This window comes from Lactuca serriola, chromosome 8 (genome assembly GCF_051521515.1).
Source record: "Lactuca serriola cultivar US96UC23 chromosome 8, Lser_US96UC23_V15, whole genome shotgun sequence".
In the NCBI taxonomy this organism is placed as follows: Eukaryota; Viridiplantae; Streptophyta; class Magnoliopsida; order Asterales; family Asteraceae; genus Lactuca; species Lactuca serriola.
This window is the reverse complement of record NC_136415.1, coordinates 109,006,196-109,026,822: the sequence shown is the minus strand read 5'-3', so window position 1 is coordinate 109,026,822 and position 20,627 is coordinate 109,006,196. Positions and strand designations below refer to the sequence as shown.

The window sequence follows — 20,627 nt, the reverse complement described above, 5'->3', positions numbered from 1 at the left end:
TTGTTTCGCTGTAAGTACTCATTTTCAAAACCGATGAAAGTGCTCTACAATCATCACACAAATGCAATATCACACAAATGCAATTATAAATAGAAAATATTGTATCTGTACTGTTCAAAATTCATAGTTTAACCTTGTAAATTCATAGTCAAACCAGTTCATTTCATAGTCAAATTTCACTGACCGACATGAAAATACTATAGAATGTACTTGTCTGGATTTCGTAGTTCAACTTTTTGAATTCATAGTCAAACCAGTTCATTTCATAGTCAAATTTCACTGACCGACATGACAATACTACAGAATGTACTTGTCTGGATTTCGTAGTTCAACTTTTTGAATTCATAGTCAAACCAGTTCATTTCATAGTCAAATTTCACTGACCGATATGACAATACTACAGAATGTACTTGTTTGGATTTCGTAGTTCAACTTTTTGAATTCATAGTCAAACCAGTTCATTTCATAGTCAAAAAGAATTGTCTGTAATATGATTTCTTCTATAAATGGGTGTCACTCACTATGAAAAATTTAACTGAGAAAGTAACTCCGATTTAAAAGAAAAAGAAGGCCAATGGCATACTGCAATTGCGGAGGAGAACGTCTCATTAGGATTTCAGGTACAGCTAAAAACCCAGGAAGATTGTTTTACGCTTACCCATATTTGGTATCATGTTGTTAACGTCATTCAAATTTAAACCCTCGTGTTTACATGACAAAAATTTATTTTCTTACTGTCAATGTTAAATTTAACAGGGACCAAAATGCGGGTTTATCAGTTGGGTTGATGAAGAGAATGACCAATCATCTATGGTAATAGCTAAAGTAGCTAACTCTAATAAGCTCTTTCAATCAGAAAATAAGAAGTTAAAGATAGCGTTGGTTTGTAGTTGGGTGTTGTTCTTGGCAGTTCTTGTTTACAAGTTGTAAGCTTTTTAATATTGTTTTTATGGTTTTGAAGTTGTTAGGTCAATAAATTGTTGTATTTGTACTTATGTTTAGAACAATGTACTTGTAACGTTAAAACAAATGTTGTAGTCGTTCTTATGTTGTATGTATTGATAAGTTATTAGTAGGTCATTAATTTGTTGTAATTGTCGTAACGTTAAATTTTTTGCCATCCGTTGACGAAACTGTAAAAATAAACTAATAATCAAATCCAACATTAATTTAGATATACAATTATATAATCCAACTACATAGGACCAAGACTAGACCCCCAATATATTTTTTCCATCTGTTGATGGAACTCTAAAGCTGCGTTCTTTGGGTCAATAAGAACACGTATTGGTTGACCTGAAACGAATTGCTCCATAAACATACAAACAAAAACACCGCAATCTCCCAAATGACTACTTTGTTGGGGAACATTTTCTTTATAAATGAATTGCATATTCAATGAAATCCTTGGGATGTTCCTCCGGGCCCAATACTTAATCTTGTCCAAATAATTTGCCACCCAACGTTCAAATTTGGAAAAGATTCCTTCAGATTTGAATTTTTCGTAAGCCCCTCTACCAAGACTGTCATAAATATGCACTTCCATTTACGCTCATCGTAGTTCCCCAAATAGCCAATGATTAGGGGATGAATGAATCAACAATAGGACCTGTATAAGGATCAGAAAATGAAATTATGTTTCTTTACATCACAATACAAAAACATAACAAAAATAACGATATTATTTTCAATATAAACAATTAAGTTTACTGTATCAACATCCCACCAAGCAACCATGAAGTTGGGGTACGTAGCAATACCAGCCATAAACGCCCTCCAATCCTGCCCTTCTTCCAAAGCTTGAGAAACAAAGAAATTTGGAGGCATTATTGTATGTCGGTCGCCCTCAAACCGTCTCTCCATCAATATTCGGTACCAAGTGGTTATATGTTGCACACATGATACTTTTGTTATTCACTAAAAAACAATTAACTTTTAAAATAATAAATTAACAATTAATTTACCGATGACTCCAACCATCCGTCGTGTGTATGCCCAAACAATGAGCTCCAAAAATCTCTATCTAACACGAAATTAAACAAACGATGTTGGACATCATATGAATTAAATAAATAATTTTGGATGACAACCTCACCGCCTGCTACGTAAGGTTGCAGGCGCAACATGGAGAAGTCGTGAGCAACACCAAAAACTGGAGGAGGAACGGGGCTTGTTGATTTGATATCAACCTTCTTTTTTGCTCTTCTTTTTTGCTTCGGTGTCGTGTGCAACTAAAAACAATATTCAAATGTTTAAATCTCTATCTTTCAGATAATTCGCATAAACATAAAATTATGAGTTTATAAATAAAACGAATACCTCGGTGTAAGGAGGGCACAAATATTGTGATGGTTTTCGAGTCCTTGGTTTATCGGGTGTAACTTCTTTGCCATCATACTCATCAAAATAATCTACAATTCCCGTAATTATTATTTCATCTTCGTCCGACACCTAATTTAATAAGCAATAATCTCTAATTAAAAAAATGGTTCAATATACTAAAAACAAAATATAAATTAATGTAAGCATAAGAACCTCTTTAGCTTCATTATAATCATTTACGTCAAACACATCATCATCAAATTTGTTCCCCGCATTGTCATTCCTCTCATCCGACTCCTACATTAAAAATAAAACTTTATACTTAATAACGAAAGACACATAATTTAATAAGCAATAATATCTAATTAAATAAATGATTCAATCTACTAAAAACAAAATATAAATTAATGTAAGTATAAGAACCTCTTTAACATCACTATAATCATTTACATCAAACACATCATCATCAAATTTGTTCCACGCATAGTCATTCCTCTCCTCCAACACCTACATTAAAAATAAAACTTTTTACTTAATAACGAAAGACACATTAAAAAGTAATTATTAAAATCGTAAAGGTAATATCTATAACAACCTTGTCGTCTTGAATATCACCAAAAACATTTTCAGTTGTATTGTTTTTATTCATCACTTCATCTTGCACAACCTATATTTTCAAATATAAAATATGAACACAGGTATTCATATATGTTAATAAAATTTAAAAAATAATGTAGCGTGTAACTAACATGTTCATCATATTTTCTTTGTGACACTATCGGATCATCAAAAGTAATGTCGTTCCAAAATTGTTCAGTATTCACTTCTTCAACAAAAACCTCTGTAGGTTGTCGGTTCATAAACACATGCTGCTCCAGTGCATGTAGCCGTTTCAACACCTCGTCTAGGTTGTGTTTCCCACTGCCCCTACCTCTACCATGAGAGCGACCACTGGACGACATACTAGACGAAGATTCGTCTTGTCTCCTAAAATGGTCCCGTACTGGGGATGGAACTGTTTTCCCTTCACCATATACATACTCTTGAAATGACATATAATAACAAGATGTCATCTCACCATCACTCGGTAACATGTTTTGTCTTGGTGGTTACCCCTCCTAAAAAATCAAACATATTAAAAATGCACATAAAAGTATAATAATCGAATTTATTAATAATAAACGAAAAATTTATAAACCTGTAGCTTTGAAAAAATCTTGTTCACGTCAACCCATTTCAATTTTTTTGTTCCACTCCATCGTTTCATCCGAGGCATGTCTTTACTTTTTCTCATATATCCATATCTACAATTTTTTACAATTACAGTAATAAAAGTTAAAATTAAAATAAAAAACATAACAATAAAACAATTTAAATATAATAAAATTTATATACCCTTATTGGAGCCGTAAATCCTGAGACGGAGTACTTTAAAGTTTGACGACGCTCAGAATGTGATAAATAATTATCTATTTTGTTTCATGTATCCTCAAGGTCAACATAAGTAAAATCCCAAAGATAGCTACCTCAAGCGAAACTAACAAAACAAAAAAAAATTTGGTTTTTATATAAATTATAACTTTAATAAAATAAAACTTTTAACGTAAACAAAATATATCTGTTCCAGAGATCCAAATTCTCAGCCAAAAAAAACAAATCTTGTGGCACCCGATCATTAATTTCTTTTCCCAAAAAATCTTCACACAAAATGTATATCAAACATACTCTAACTGCATCAACGTCGTCAAGTTCTAGGAATGTTCGATTTAAAATTAAACGTTTCAGGTCGCCGATTTTCACCGAACTATTGGTATGGTCCGGAAATAGCCGCTCACGCAATAAACATCTTTTTTTACTAGTTAATAATTTTTCCGACCCTTTTTTCTCAATGTTTTTTGGATACTCCCCAAAATTGAAGCCGGTTATCAAACAAAACTCTTTCGGCCCAGAAATCATTTTTGTATTGCCTACTCGAAAATATAATCGTTTTATTCCATCTGGAGATAAAACAGGGTCCGGTCGGATCTGATGAAGGAACGTTTTATGGAACAACAATGCATCCCCTTGTAAACGAGGGACATCAATAAAATAACCAAATACAATATCTCTGAAAATGGCACGCCTGACATCATCTAAAACTTCAAATACTTCCCATATGTTACCGCCCGAGCCTTTTAAGTTCACAATTGCTTTCATATTGATAAAACTAAAATCATGCTGCAAAAAAAAACACAAACAAATTAGAGAACTAAAAAATATTTTGTTTTTAAAATATATGATTATGAACTGCAATAAGTACATAAACAATTAGTAATGCAAATACAAATTCTTAATTAATAATTTATATATTTACGATAAAAAACAATAACATACACATATATAAACAATTTTCCAAGTTATACAACAAATATATTTACGATAAAAAAACAATATCATACATAATTATATAAACATTTTATTAAACAAATTTTCAACTTAAACGACAAATATATATAAACAATTTTTATCTTTCTAATTATATAAACTAACATTTTATAACCATATAAACAAACAATTTTTCAAATAAAACGACAACCAAATTAACAATTTTGCAAGTTATACGACAATTGTATACAAATTTTCAACTTATACGACAAACACAAACAATTTCTAACAATATATATATGACAAATTTTCAACTTATACAAATGTTATACTTATACGACAAATATATATACAAACGACTATTTTGCACATACTGTAATTTAACTATTTTTCACTTTATATAAACAATTATACGATAAGAATATACAAGTTTTCAGGTTATACAACAACTAAACAAACAACAAAAATAACAAATTGTAAAGATTATCTACGCAGTCTCTACTTGTACATTCAAACAACCACTAACAAAATAGCATTTAAACTTCAAATATACTAAAGAAATATTAAAACTATCAAACACAACAAAATTACCCTTTCAAAAACTTTATAATTACTATTTTTTAGCACTAAATAATATAATAAATGATAAAATAAAAAAAAAAGTTTAAACATTAAAAGAGTTAAAATCTAACCATATTTGCGGGATTGTTGACATAATCCTCCATTTTCTTCAAAAACTAGCCAAAATCCCGAGAGAAGCCCAAAGATAGAGAGAGTTTTTGTGTAGAGAATGGTGAAAATGGAGAAAAAAAACGTTTATATAGTGAAACATAGGGGATTTCGCAGATAGGATGCTTATTTCGCAGATGGAAGGGTGATTTCGCAGATGGGGCATTTCCATCTGCGAAATTGTGGGCTATTTTTGTAATTTCGATTTTTTTTGGCTATTTTGGTAATGCAATTAGTGTAAATGACTATTTTTGTCATTTTCTCTATATAAATTATAAGAGAGCTATTGAGCTAAACATCCCATGGTTAGGCCCATGCCCACTTTTTAAAAGTGATTGGTTTATGTTCAAAATTCGGATTCAGGTAATCATTTATTTGGTACCTTTCAAGGAGGAGGAAGTTTCATTTTAACCCTTCTCTCAAATTAGTAAATTAGTTAGTATTCCTTTGCACAGAATAAAAAGTCGCGACCCAATCTTCATAAATTTCATCGTAAATATGAAATACATATAAAAAATACGGGAGAGATAAAATAATTGCACATATATAATAACATTAACCTCCCCATTATGTATTGGTATTTGTCAAGTATAGAGTAAATACGTTTCTCTTTGTTCCTACCAATAAAATTATTCCAACGAACAAAATTGTTCCATTATTGCCAACATAATAGAAAAATATGAACTCTTGCATTACGTACATGAGATCTATATACACTAACTCCTCACCACATATAGTTTTATCGGGAAGTTTCTTTTGTAGGTTTAAACTCGACTTGTAACACCCGCTCCTTGCAGATATATTTATTTTCTTTATTTTAAGGTTTAAGTGTTTGGAAGTTTGGTCCTACGAGGGGTGTAAGGTAGTCTATGACACAGGGCGTAGGAGGGAAGCTTGGACACGGGGCTTAAATGATTTACGCAGGGCCAAGAAGCCCAGAACCAAAACCCTAATTCTTGGGTTGTGTGTGACATCCCCATTTTCACGGGCAAAAAAGACCGATTTTGTTTACGCTTTATAAAAATCAGAGTACCTCTTTTAATAAAAATGTTGCGGAATTTGTTCCAATAAAACACGATAAATACGTTATCAAAGCATTTCCGAAGAAAAGTATTTTTATTCATTTTAAAACATTTGGGATGTCATCGTCAATACAGAAACATAAGCATAAACATAACTTACATTCATTATCACTAGTGATTTATATCTCCTTAATCTCTCAGTTTAATGTGACTTCATATCACACTTGTGATATAAATAAACTGAGTGGATCAGGTTGGGAAACCTGGTGAGTATATAGGGTTTTCAACCCACAATAATACAATTATTATGTTTAAACATCATACAATCAACCCAATTACCCATCCCGATTATCTTCTTAAGGATTTACCCTAAGAATCAGCAACTCCTCGTTCATTCATTCCTAAGGATCATCCTAAGGAAACAACACGAAGTCCATCATTGCCAATGACACAGTTGTCAAGCACAGCTGCTAATATTATCACTTAGGCGCAACTGCCAAAATTGTGACATTCTCTATGAGGCATTTCTGCCAGTACTGTCACTTAAGCGCTACTGTCAAGGTTATAATGTTCTCTATTAGGCATAGCTGCCGATACTATCCTTAGAGCGCAGCTGCTAGGATGTTTATTATAGATCTAAAACATCTACAGATTTTGGCACAGCTGCCAATGCTCATCTATAGGGTACTAGGTCCATTGCTATCAATGTTCACATGTAGGGCACTAGGTCCAAACTACTAATGTTCCTTTATTTCAGCCTCCATCCATCATCATTCATCTACCCATGTTTTACCCAAAATATTTTGTAGATATAAAAGACATATACAGTTTAAATCATTTAAAACATGTGTAAAATCGTTCATCCAGCATAAACAACAAGTATTCAGACAATATGCACACATAACACATAATTTATATAAAATACTTCATATCTATGTGTAAGATGAAAGTAACTATGCACTCACTTGAGAAGGTGGTGACTTGGCACTCGAACAGCACTTCGTTACTCTCAAAACAATTTCCCTCGACAAAACCTAGGATCATTACCACTAGGTTTAGTTTAATATTCACCGAGACTAATTAATAGTCTAGCTATTATTAGTATTATATAAGCGCGACATAATACTTTTCACCCACTATATCCAGACGAGGCCAGACATGGAACACCGGAGGGCATGATTATTTTGGTATATAAGCACTTCTGAATCCAGCAACCCAAGCGGCCCTCCAAACCGGATCCCCCGTACCGCGAGTGGTTAAAAAGATATTATAACGGAATTATATAACCCATAATAATAGCCTAATTAAATATTCTAAGGACCTAATAACATTACTATAATTATTTAAAAACTATATTAAATTTTTCATAGGCGTAGCTCACTTACAGCAGGTTTTAAAGAAAACCGGGCTTTGCTTGGAGCAGTGTTTCTAAACCGAAAGACCCTTTTTCTAGGGACTCCGAGAGCCTCGGGGCTTCCTTCGGGTGCTAGGGGGTTCCCTAGGGTTCAGGGGGGTTAGGATAGGCTAGAGAGAGAAAGTAGTTAGGGAGAGAGAAGTGAGACAGGTGTGGAAAATCAGATGGCCTCACCCTTCTATTTATAGCAGCGAGCCCTCGCTGAAGGCGCTCCGTTCGATTGATCTACGCAGGGTGTAGAGACGCGTGTTGCAAGGCTGTTGAGGCGACGTGGCTATGTCTCGGACCGCATGAAAGATACGAAGTACGCGCAGCGTATCCTTTGGACGTGCTGCGTTCTTCTTGTACGCACTGCGCTTGGTAGCCAGGTGTCCGAATCCGAAGGTTGAGCCGTGATCAGCAAGCGACGGCCTAGATGTTGCCACGTCATCTAGATCGCATCAGGTTTCACAAATTGCACACTCGACTTCTAAAAATCATAACTTTCGCATACGAGCTCCGTTTTCCACATTCTTTATATCCACGCGTAGATGGAAACGTACTCTACAACTTTCATTTAGACTTTGTCGGCTTATTTTGACTTTATTTTGAAAGTTATAATATTAACAGGCCGGGACAGGATTGGTCCGTTAAAATCTCATAACTTCTTCATCTGACGTCTGTTTTCGTCTGTCTTTTTATCGTTACGATACTATTAACAAGATCTTTGATTCTCATTTAGGTTGTGTCGGCTAGAAACCGCTCGATCTAATATTCGAACTTCGGGTTGTACACTACTAAGCTGAAACTTCGAAAAATTATAACTTCCTCATACGAAGTCAGATTCGGGTGTTCTTTTTATAGATGCTCTCGGTTTAACATATTCTATGACTTTTGTTTAGATCTCTAAGGCTAAAATTCGCTCTATCATAAATTCACTATTTATGCTTCCCGGTATCGTGTCGGTTCCGTCGTAAAACTTTGACGGGTCATAACTTCTTCGTTATAACTCGAATATCGGCGTTCTTTATATCCTCGAAATCCCTGTTTCGACCACTACAACTTTATGTAAAGATAGTGGGCTTATCTAACACTTTAATTTTGACGCTCATTGTATCTAAATTGACTAGCTCGGATCTACGGGCGTTACAATTATGTCCCCCTTAGGATGATTACGTCTCGAAATCATCAACAAAATAGGGCGTGTATAATGATTCCATATGCTATTTATTCATCCTAGGTAATAACCATAACTTCGATCTTGCACCCACTCTCTAAATTATGTTAGACTCTAAACTATGACCTTCAAGTCACAATCTTGATCCTTACTGGAGACTCCTTCTTTAAACTTGAGATAAGTTTCTTCCTTAGATTATCATAATAGACCGATGGGTCATGTTCTAATGACCTCTCATCATATGATGCATTGCCTGGACTCAGGTCTTTTAGAGTCAAATTCCAAAACAGACTATACCTTCCTTAATGTTCTAATCACATCTTAAAAGGTAGCATTTCTAGCTACAAGCAACTATCATGATGCCTCTACTGATCACCTTGATTATCTTTTATTTCAATCTTCCGGCTTAAATCAGATGCTACATCGAACTTGGTTCTCTGGACCATTTCACATACTCGTCTTATTCGGACTCAATTTGATATGACCACTAGGGTCGGAATAACAACAATCTTCTTAGTCATTACCGAAATGATGGTAACGACTTACTCGAATACAACGGAATCAATTACTAGCTCCTTGGTAACCTTGTGACTTTCCATGATCCAAGTGTGAGTCCTGTGCTTCCGGTAGCATAAGCCTCTACTACCATTCACACCTACTCATACTCGTCCCAAGTATTGTATCGCAGTTCATCCAAGTCACCATACAAGAATATCACATAACAACTTGACACATCAGATAACAAAACGAAGGTTTTTATATTATTCCTTGAAACTATTACATAGGTGTTCAAGTTCAACCTATACTATGCCTCTAATAGGCTATACCACATAGTACTATCTACACGACTACTTCATAGATCCTCATTCCTGATCCCTTTCATTTCCATCTGCTTCGTCAAGGATCATTTGAAATGCTCTCGCCTTTGGCTTTGGTGGCACATTTGGCTTTGTAGCCCCTCTCTCTTTGGGCGGTCTTTATTGAAGTGCCCTTCCTCGTTACATCTGTAGCACACCCTTCTGTTGAATGTACACTCTCTAGCATAATGCCCATGCTTCCCACACTTGAAACAAGTCACCTCCTCACCGCATTTTCCAGTGTGCTTCTTTTTGCACTTCTCGCACCATCTTTCTTCACTTCCTCCTCCTTTAAACTTCCTTGTATTGAAATTTCTCTTCTCATAAGGCCTTGCCGATCCTTCGAATTTCCTATTTATGCCAACCTCAATCTTGCGGGCGGCTCTTCCCTTGATCATCTCCTCCATGGACTTGGCAGCCCAAATAATTGCCTCCAGAGTAGGTGCCTGATGCACTGGCACCGCGTACTCCCATGGAAGTCCCTTTGCGTACTTGTCGATTTTTGTCAGCTCATCCGGAATAAGATGCAAGGTGAACTCCATCTTCTCTGTGAAGTTGTTGGTGTATTCATCAATTGACATGCTTCCTTTCTTCAGGGTTAGTAATTGGTTTTCTAGCTTGAGCAGATTTTGGGCTGAGCAGTACTTGCGTTTGAACTGCACCAAAAACTCTGCCCACGTCAGTTGCGGGGGCTCATTGGGGATTAGAGTCTTCCCCAGAGTGTTCCACCAACGAACCGCGCCTCCTCTGAACTGGCGTACCGCAAACATGGTTTTTAGTTTGCCTCTGCAACCACACGTCATGAAAGCTAACTCCATCTCCGAGATCCAATCCATGACCCCGATCGGATCTTCCTTTCCAGTTAAAGTCGATGGCTTGCAAGTCAGAAAATCCTTGTACTTTCATCCATTCCTCTCGACTCCGTAATCCTATTTGTTTTGCCGAACTATTGGTGGGTTGGCTTGACCAACAGTCCCACTGTAGTTCCCTCATTCTGACTGCCCATCGTTCAATTCGGGTTGTTCAACTGGCATCGTAAGTTCTTCTCGATTTTGTTGAAGCAAACGTCTGGTTTCCTCCATTTGATGATCCAACATCGTCGGGATCATCGCTTGCACTCCGTCCATGGTGATTGGCTCTGGAGCGGCTACCATAACGGGTATTTGCTCAATCACTAGAGGTTGATTCTTGTCCCCATTTGCATTCCCGGCTCCAGTGCGGGTTCTTGCCATTTTGATCTTTACACCGAATAGGGTGAATTTAGATCTTTACTTAGGATAGACGTTTAAATCATCCTTATCCCTCCGATGCATTTACATGTTAGTTCTAATATCGTAGTAATACGTTTAGAATCCTAAACACATAAGGTTTCCAGATCTGGTCGACAATAGACCATAGATCCGAACAAATAATAGCATATCAGGCACAAAGCATTTAGCACAAAAAAACATTTTAGGCACAATTTCTAAAATAAGCTAGTGCTCACACCTCACAATCATCGCTTAGCATTCTAAGTTTAAGTCTAGAATCCTACAAACTCCTAGTTCGCTTAAACTAATGCTCTGATACCAACCGTGACATCCCCATTTTCACGGACAGAAAAGACCGATTTTGTTTATGCTTTATAAAAATCAGAGTACCTCTTTTAATAAAAATGTTGCGGAATTTGTTCCCAGTAAAACATGATAAATACGTTATCAAAGCATTTTCGAAGAAAAGTATTTTTAATCATTTTAAAACATTTGGGATGTCATCGTCAATACAGAAACATAAGCATAAACAGAACTTACATTCATTATCACTAGTGATTTATATCTCCTTAATCTTTCAGTTTAATGTGACTTCATATCAACACCTGTGATATAAATAAACTGAGTGGATCAGGTTGGGAAACCTGGTGAGTATATAGGGTTTTCAACCCACAATAATACAATTATTATGTTTAAACATCATACAATCAACCCAATTACCCATCCCCATTATCTTCTTAAGGATTTACCCTAAGAATCGGCTACTCATCGTTCTTTCATTCCTAAGGAAACAGCACGAAGTCCAACACTGCCAATGACACAGTTGTCAAGCACAGCTGCTAATATTATCACTTAGGCGCAACTGCCAAAATTGTGACATTCTCTATGAGGCATTTCTGCTAGTACTGTCACTTAAGCGCTATTGTCATGGTTATAATGTTCTCTATTAGGCACAGCTGTCGATACTATCCTTAGAGTGCAGCTGCTAGGATGTTTATCGTAGATCTAAAACATCTACAGATTTTGGCACAGCTGCCAATGCTCATCTATAGGGTACTAGGTCCATTGCTACCAATGTTCACATGTAGGGCACTAGGTCCAAACTACAAATGTTCCTTTATTTCAGCCTCCATCCCTCATCATTCATCTACCCATGTTTTACCCAAAATATTTTGTAGATATAAAACACATATACAGTTTAAATCATTTAAAACATGTATAAAATCGTTCATCCAACATAGACAGCAAGTATTCAGACAATATGCACACATAACACATAATTTATATAAAATACTTCATATCTATGTGTAAGATGAAAGTAACTATGCACTCACTTGAGAAGGTGGTGACTCGGCACTCGAACAGCACTTCGTTACTCTCAAAACAATTTCCCTCGACAAAACCTAGTATCGCTACCACTAGGGTTTAGTTTAATATTCGCCGAGACTAATTAATAGTCTAGCTATTATTAGTATTATATAAGCGCGCCATAATACTTTTCACCCACTATATACAGACGAGGCCAGACATGGAACAACGGAGGGAAGGATCATTTTGGCATATAAGTACTTCAGAATCCAGCAACCCAAGCGGTCCTGCAAATCGGATCCCCCGTACCGCCAGTGGTTAAAAAGATATTATAACGGCATTATATAACCCATAATAATAGCCTAATTAAATATTCTAAGGACCTAATCACATTACTATAATTATTTAAAAACTATATTAAAAATTTCATAGGCGTAGCTCACTTACAGTTGGTTTTAAAGAAAACCGAGCTTTGCTTGGAGCAGCGTTTCTAAAACGAAAGATCATTTTTCTTGGGACTCTGGGAGCCTCGGGGCTTCCTTCGGGTGCTAGGGGGTTCCCTAGGGTTTAGGGGGGGGGGTTAGGATAGGCTAGAGTGAGAAAGTAGTGAGAGAGAGAGAGAAGTGAGAAAGGTGTGGAAAATCAGATGGCCTCGCCCTTTTATTTATAGCTGTGAGCCCTCGTTGAACGCGTTGCGTTCATTTGATCTACGCAGGGCGTAGAGACGCGTGTTGCAAGGTTGCTGGGTCGAAGTGGCTATCTCTCGGACCGCATGAAAGATACAAAGTACGCGCAGCATTTCCTTCGGACGCGAGGCGTTCTTTGGATGCGTTGCGTTCTTCTTGTACGCTCTGTGCATGCGAGCCAAGTGTTCAAATCTGAAGGCTGAGCCGTGATCAACAAGCGACGGCCCAGATGCTGCCACGTCATCTAGTTCGCATCAGGTTTCGCAAATTGCACACTCGATTTCTAAAATTTATAACTTTCGCATACGAGCTCCGTTTTCGAAATTCTTTATATCCACGCATAGATGGAAACGTACTCTACAACTTTCCTTTAAACTTCGTCGGCTAATTTTGACTTTATTTTAAAAGTTATATTGTTAACAGGTCGCGATAGGATTGGTCCGTTAAAATCTCATAACTTCTTCATCCGACGTCCGTTTTCGTCTGTCTTTTTATCGTTACACTACTATTAACCAGATCTTCGATTCTCGTTTAGATTGTGTTGGCTAGAAACCACTCGATCTAATATTCAAACTTCAGGTTGTACACAACTAAGCCGAAACTTCGAAAAATCATAACTTCCTCATACGAAGTCAGATTTGGGCGTTCTTTTTATGGATGCTCTCGGTTTAACATATTCTACGAATTTTTTTTAGATCGCTAAGGCTAAAAGTCTCTCTATCGTAAATTCACTATTTATGCTTCTCGGTATCGTGCCGATTTCGTCGCGAAACTTCGACGGGTCATAACTTCTTCGTTATAACTCGGATTTCGGTGTTCTTTATATCCCCAGAATTCTTGTTTCGACCACTAAAACTTTATGTAAAGATATCAGGCTTATATCACACTTTAATTTTGACGCTCATTGTCTTTAAATTGACTGGCCCGGATCTGCGGGCGTTACATTGTGAGCTCTATTTGAAGGCTTTAACCCCTTGAGGCCCTTCCATTCTCAGCCCCCATCCTCCCAAACAACCCTGTTAGAAACCATAATCCCCATTTTTGAGTTTTGAGCCTTTGGAGTGTTTTGTGTTCACCTTTAAATGAATAAGTGATGGGTTTTAGCCATAAGAACATCCTATGTGCTCATACAAACCCTAATGCTTGGATCTAGGTTTCTCTATTGTACATGCAATTCATCCAAGACTATAAACCCTAGATCTAATATATGATAATCAATATAACATATGAATTAGGCTTTATATCATACCTTGATTGTTATGTAGTAATAACAATCTCAAATCCTTCTTGTAATGACTTTAGAAAGCTTAGAGTCACAAATGTCACTCCTCTAATGGTTCATAAACACCAAGAACAAGAGGATGAAGAAGAGAAGAGAAGGAGGCTGCCCAAAACGTGTGGAAACCCTAGAGAACAACTTCTACACGTTTTTGGGGCTTAAGGGTTCCTTAAATAGTTAGGCTATTAGGGTTATCTAACAAGGAAACCCTAATTTGGATACTTAGGCCCAAAGCAACCCATGTACTCCTTTCTTAAAGGCCTTTGGACGATTTCTAATGGGTTTCCCCATAGAATTCGTCCACCCCTTTAATATGGAGTCCATTAGCCCAATATTCAACTATCACACAATTGACAGTTCTAGTCCCTTAAGCTTAATTAATGTCTTTTAGTCACAAACTTAATTCTTATTAATTCTTGACTAATATTAATTAAACAATATGATTTCTCCTTTAATATATTATTCTCATAATATATTAATAAATCATATTTAATCCTTTCTCTCCATAATTCATCCTATCAAGTTGCTTTGGTGAAGGCAACCCAAAAGGACCATGCACCATCGGGTCAAGTACATACCAAAATAGTTATGGAATTAGACACTAATCCAACAATAAGAGCATTGTGCAATCACTTGGGAGCTTAAATCAGCATAGATCTAGGATTTGCATCCACTCATCCATCTCCAGAAGGTAAAAAGTTTCCAATTTGATGTTGTTTATGTTAGATCTAGTTATGCTTAAGAATTTCATACTTTTGTCCCCATAACCATGGTGTATATGAGTAAGAGCTACTCTAGACCATTGGATTACCATTCCTAGTCATTTTTGGGGTTGCTAAGTAACAAAAATGAGAGCTTTGTCACTCTCATCCATCCATGCATGAGATTTTTAGCCATAGAAGGCTTTTTGGACCTAGGTTTTGGATTAGTGCTCTTTGTATGCATGCAAATGGATAAAGTCAGAGACTTTATCCATTAAGATGTCAATTTAGTATAGATCTCGAAGCTTGGAAGGTTAACTTTTTGTATTAAGCACTTAATAGGAAAAGTTGGACAACATTGTACTACGCAGAACATAGTTGTAGCTACATTGCACGTAGCTCTTTTCTGTTCTATTTTGCCACCTTAGGCTCTACGTTGGGCATAGAGCTGTTTTGTGGATTGGAGATCGGCTGGAAGTTGAATGCTAACTTTTTGACCGTTGAAGGTTGACCGTTGACTTTGACAAAGTTTGACTGTAGGTCAAATGGAGCATTTTGAGCTGTAGATTGAAACTTGGTCCCTGTATGTTGTATAGGTGACATGTAGAGCTGGTATTTGAATTTGTGATAAGTTCAACTATCTTCTAGACTTTGAGGTGAGTTTTCTCAGTATACTCGTGGTCGAAGGCACCAATGCCAACCCACAAGATTGGCTTATGTATCTTTGTGTATAGGATGTTGCTATGTTGTAGTGATCTGTTAGATTAGTATATTTGTATGGTTACCTAAACTTGTTGGTTATTGATTATTGTTTGCATATGTCGACATATTGTGGTTGGGTTGAGGCGGTTCTGCTTTGTGCTGAAGGTCAAGATACCTGGGCAGTCCAATTGATATTGTATGCCCAAAGGAGCGGTCCAGCTTATGATGTAGGCTTAAAAATAGTCCAACTTGTTGTTGAAGGCTCAAGTGATGGTCCAACATTATGTTGTAGCCTTGTGTACATGCATTGTATATTTGTTGTGTGTGGGGTATATTTGGGAAACTCACTAAGATTTGGCTTGTAGTTGTTAATTTCATGGTTTCATGAACATCAGATGATCGAGGCAAGGCGAAGGCCTGATCGTACACATCCTCCTACTGAATTATGTTTTTTTAGAGATTTTGATACTATGTTGTTATGGATTGTTTGAAAACAATGATTTACTATCTATGGTTTTGTGGAAATGTTTTATAAAAATGAAAAAAAAATGTTATGTTTTTTGGGATGTTACAAGTTAGTATCAGAGCCTTGGTTTGAGAGAATTGGATGAACACTCGTGTGATTCCAGACTCAAAATCTAGAACTGCAAAATAATTTTCATAATTACATCTAAAATAAACAAATGAGAGGATACAATTTGCACAATCAGCACGATCCCAAGGATATTTATTCCCTTAGATACCCACACTTTTTTGTGTATTGATGATATGATAGAATTACATGCTAGTTTGTAGGCTAGGTATCTTTAGGAATTGCATGATAGAATTGTCTGATTTATGATGTCTAATAACCTAGGAGAACTTCTTGAAATGTTATATGGAACCAACATTATTACTTTGGTTTCTTAGTGTGTGCATCATAGTTATACATAAATAAGATTTTATAGCTCGAGAATGTTTGATTTAGCCTTATTTCATGTTCCTTGTTTGGTTGTGGGCTTAGGATAGAATCAATTACTCGATTGTCTATCGAATATGTTTGATTAGCATATACAAGGCAGCTACAGGGTTAGTGGAAGTTTCATGGGTTGGTTTGGTTAATAGGTGGGCTACACATGGAGAGATTAGCTACTCTTGAGAGAGAGAGAGAGAGAGAGAGAGAAGGTATATAATGTATGCATATCCTATTTGCTTCGGACTTGTGGTCGAGAAGTTCGTTACGATCCTTTGAGCAAAATACGAGTAAGTGTGGAAGGTAGTATGGGCCCATACTATTGAAAGCACAAGGCCCATACGCGTGTCAAGGAAGTCACTAATTCGAAGGGGGGGGGGGGTTAGTGGTCAAGTAGTGGTGTGATAGGATATAATGTGATTATCTGATCTTTCGTGATTTATTTTCAGTAAAGAGACTACAAGAGGTTCAGGATTAGGAGTTGACTGCCCTGAGAGGCTAGGGTTGATTGATGATGGGATCCACGAGATGAGCACCACTTAGGTGACCACGACAATTAGGGCGACGATCTCGAAGATGTTTGGTTCTGTCAAGACCGCAATGATTGAGCTTTTCAATGAACTTTATGTCACTTTCACTAAGGTTGTTGCTGCTGCAGCCACTGCTGTCATTGTTGTTGTGAGAGTTTATGGGAGAGGGACGATGCAATACCGAGATTTCAGCAACATGAAACCCCCAAAGCTCGAAGGGGTTAAGGACCCAATAGTTTCCGTGAGACAGATATCTGATGTGGAGGGTATTGGACTAGGTGTCTAAGCCCTAACTACAATTGTTATAAACTTGAATTGATGGTAGCATAGTCGTTTTGGGTTGCCCTAAAACATAGCAATTGGACATGATGTTTTGGAGAGAGAGGATGATTTATTATTTGATTAATAAATTGAAATAAATAATTTATTAATATATTATGGAAATAATATATTAATTAGAAATAGTAATATTTAATCAAAAATTAATTGGAATTATATTTTTGATTAAAAGAATTAATTAAAAGTGTAGGGACTAAAGTGTAATTGTTCAATAGTTGAACAAGAGACATTCTAGAACCTCCTTGGAGCCTTGGACGGTTTAGAGGTGGGTTTTAGGGTTCTAGAATTAACATTGATGGATAATTAAGAAACTGGATAATTACCCTATTCAAGATAATATTATTATATTAGTTTTGGGCTCATATATGGTTTCCTTGTTGCACTATATAAAGAGGCTAACCCCTAGAATTTTCGGTACTCATCATTCCCCAAGGGTTGGCCGAATTTCTGATCTCCCCTCTCATCTCTCCTTAATATCCTTTTTGCTTGTGTTGGGTGGGAACCACTAGAGGCACGACACTTGTAGTGCTTGTTTCCAAAATATCAACAAAAGGAATTCTTGGTTGTTTGCTTCAACAATCAATAAGGTATGTATTCTTACTAATTAATTCAAGTTTGAATAGGAAAACTTTTGTAGATTGATAGTTCATAGTATGTTGCATTTATGTGAAAGACATAGATCCTTCTTAGGTTGTATGTGCCCTAATCATTTAATTGTTAATTGTTTTTTCCACTCAGAACATTATTTTTTCTAACCTCCATAACCCATCAGTGGTATCAGAGTCTATGACTATCTTTCATGTGATTTCACATTAGTGAATTGATCAATACTAAGTTTTTTGAATTAAACGCATCTCACGACGTGAGCATTGATGCTCACGACGTGAGATATGATCAGATTAAATTTTTCGTAATAATCTGCCCAATCTGTTTTGTTTGGTAATTATCTGCCTTAAATATCTTCCAAATCCGATTTTGCTGAATATTTGATAATAAATTACAAGCCTAAAAGTTATGAGATAAATCTTTGACTTGATTAATTAATTATTGATTAATATGATTGATTTTTAAATGTGTAAATGATTGATTTAGATATTAATTAATCCTATTAATTAAAGCCAAATATTATTTGGTTTATATTAAACTTAAAAGAATATAAATTTTCTAATTTTGTTATAAACCTATTATTTTGACAAAGTTTTAAAATACACCTTATACTATATGTAAAATTAAATGTTTAATAATTAATATATGTATAAGACTAAGTCATTCGAACCGCTAGTACGCCTCATTCACGAAGCCATACTATAAAGGGATTTTAAGGAAGCGACCTATAAAATGACCGCCATTGGGTATCCACTCTTACCCACCGCTCTCTTGTATGGTGAAGGGTCGTTAGCCAAACAGGTTTCATAGGACAATTAATTCTCATTAATAATTATAATGCGATTAAAAGTAACTAAACTCTTTTAATTTAAATCTCAATCTTAGTTACTTTTGGAAAAATGTGAATTTGTATGCCAACCCATGAAATTGCACATTATACTTTGTAGTAGTTAGTGGAACACATGTGGTTAACCGACACACTAATAGTGACTATAAAGAGTAATAATGGGCATCTCGAAAAATTATCATTGATTAACGTAGTGCATGTGGTTAACCGACACATTAAAATGAGATGATAAATGACATCGATAGTGTCAAGCTAATAAGCATGGTTATTGACACTGTGTTTGTGATCCTCGGTGTCCCAGTCACAAATGGAAGATCATAATTTGTGATTAAACATGCCATTAAAATTTCAATGAGTCTCAGAAGATCTAGGAATTTCACTTAACTTAATTTCCTTTAAATTTCGTTTTTCAATTTTGGAATTGGTAAATAGTCATTTACCAACCTTTATAAAATTTACAATTAGATTACAACATCCCTTTTCTAAGTTGTGATTTTTTAGTTGGACCCCCGCCTTATTATTTCAATTTTCGGTTGTTATATCAAGGATCGTTCTTATCTAACTAAAACTACCTTTCTTTTATAGATGTCTACTCTAAATGATGCTTCTGGTTCGTCCTCCTCCTCCAATCAAAACTTCTCATTGTTAAACATTTGCTCAAGGGTGACATTGGATGGCACCAACTATAATGACTGGATACGCAACATCAAGATGTTCCTTCATTTCGAGGACAGGGAGTATGTCCTTAAGAAAGAGTTCAATGAAATTGACGAAGAAAAGGCCATTCCTGAAGAACTGACTGCCTACAAGAAGCACTACAATGGTGCAACAAAATTTTCTTGCATTATGGTGGCCACGATGACTCCTAAATTGCAGAGATACTATGAGGATTACTGGTCATTTGAGATGAACAATGACCATATGGAAAAGTACCATAAGCGAGCTCGTCAAGAAAAGTACAGGGTGGTAAATTCCCTCATATCAATCAAGATGAAAGGAGAATCTATTAGCAGCCACGTGAAAAGAATGCAACGATACGTGGATCGGCTTGTCAAGCTTAATGTGAATTTTGATGAAGAGTTGGTTATCAACATAGTTTTGAACTCTTTACCAAGTTGTTATGATCAGTTCATCTTGACCTATCATTTGAAAAACAATGAGACCACTTTGTCTCAATTGCAAAACCTCCTGCGAACATTTGAGGCAGGGTTGAAGGGAAAAAGTGTTGTCTCCACTCCTACTAGTTCTCCCGTTATGGCCATTGGTCAAGGGAAAGGGAAAAGGAGGAAATGTCCTCCAAATCAAAACTAGAAGGGAAAGTCTCAAGTTGGTTCGTCAAGCAATGGACCCAAAGGTAAATCCAGTTTTAATGCTCCCCTGTCTCTGATCCCAAAGATGTCACTTGCTTCTACTGCAACGACAAAGGGTATTGGAAACGAAGTTGCCCAAAGTATTTGCAAAACATTAAAAATGGAAAGATGAATTCGACTTCTGTAGGTATATACACTTTCTTATCTAATAACTCATCATATTCTCGTTCTTGGGTCGTTGATACAGGATGTG

General features: G+C 36.0%; 1 protein-coding gene across 1 annotated transcript; it reads left to right on the top strand.

Moving 5' to 3' along the window:
• The first annotated feature begins 19,649 nt into the window (after positions 1-19,649).
• On the top strand, positions 19,650-20,375 carry LOC145067263 (uncharacterized). Its single transcript, XM_079014443.1, has one exon. The coding sequence runs from the start codon at positions 19,650-19,652 to the stop codon at positions 20,373-20,375; it is 726 nt and encodes a 241-aa protein (XP_078870569.1).
• The last annotated feature ends 252 nt before the right edge of the window (positions 20,376-20,627 follow it).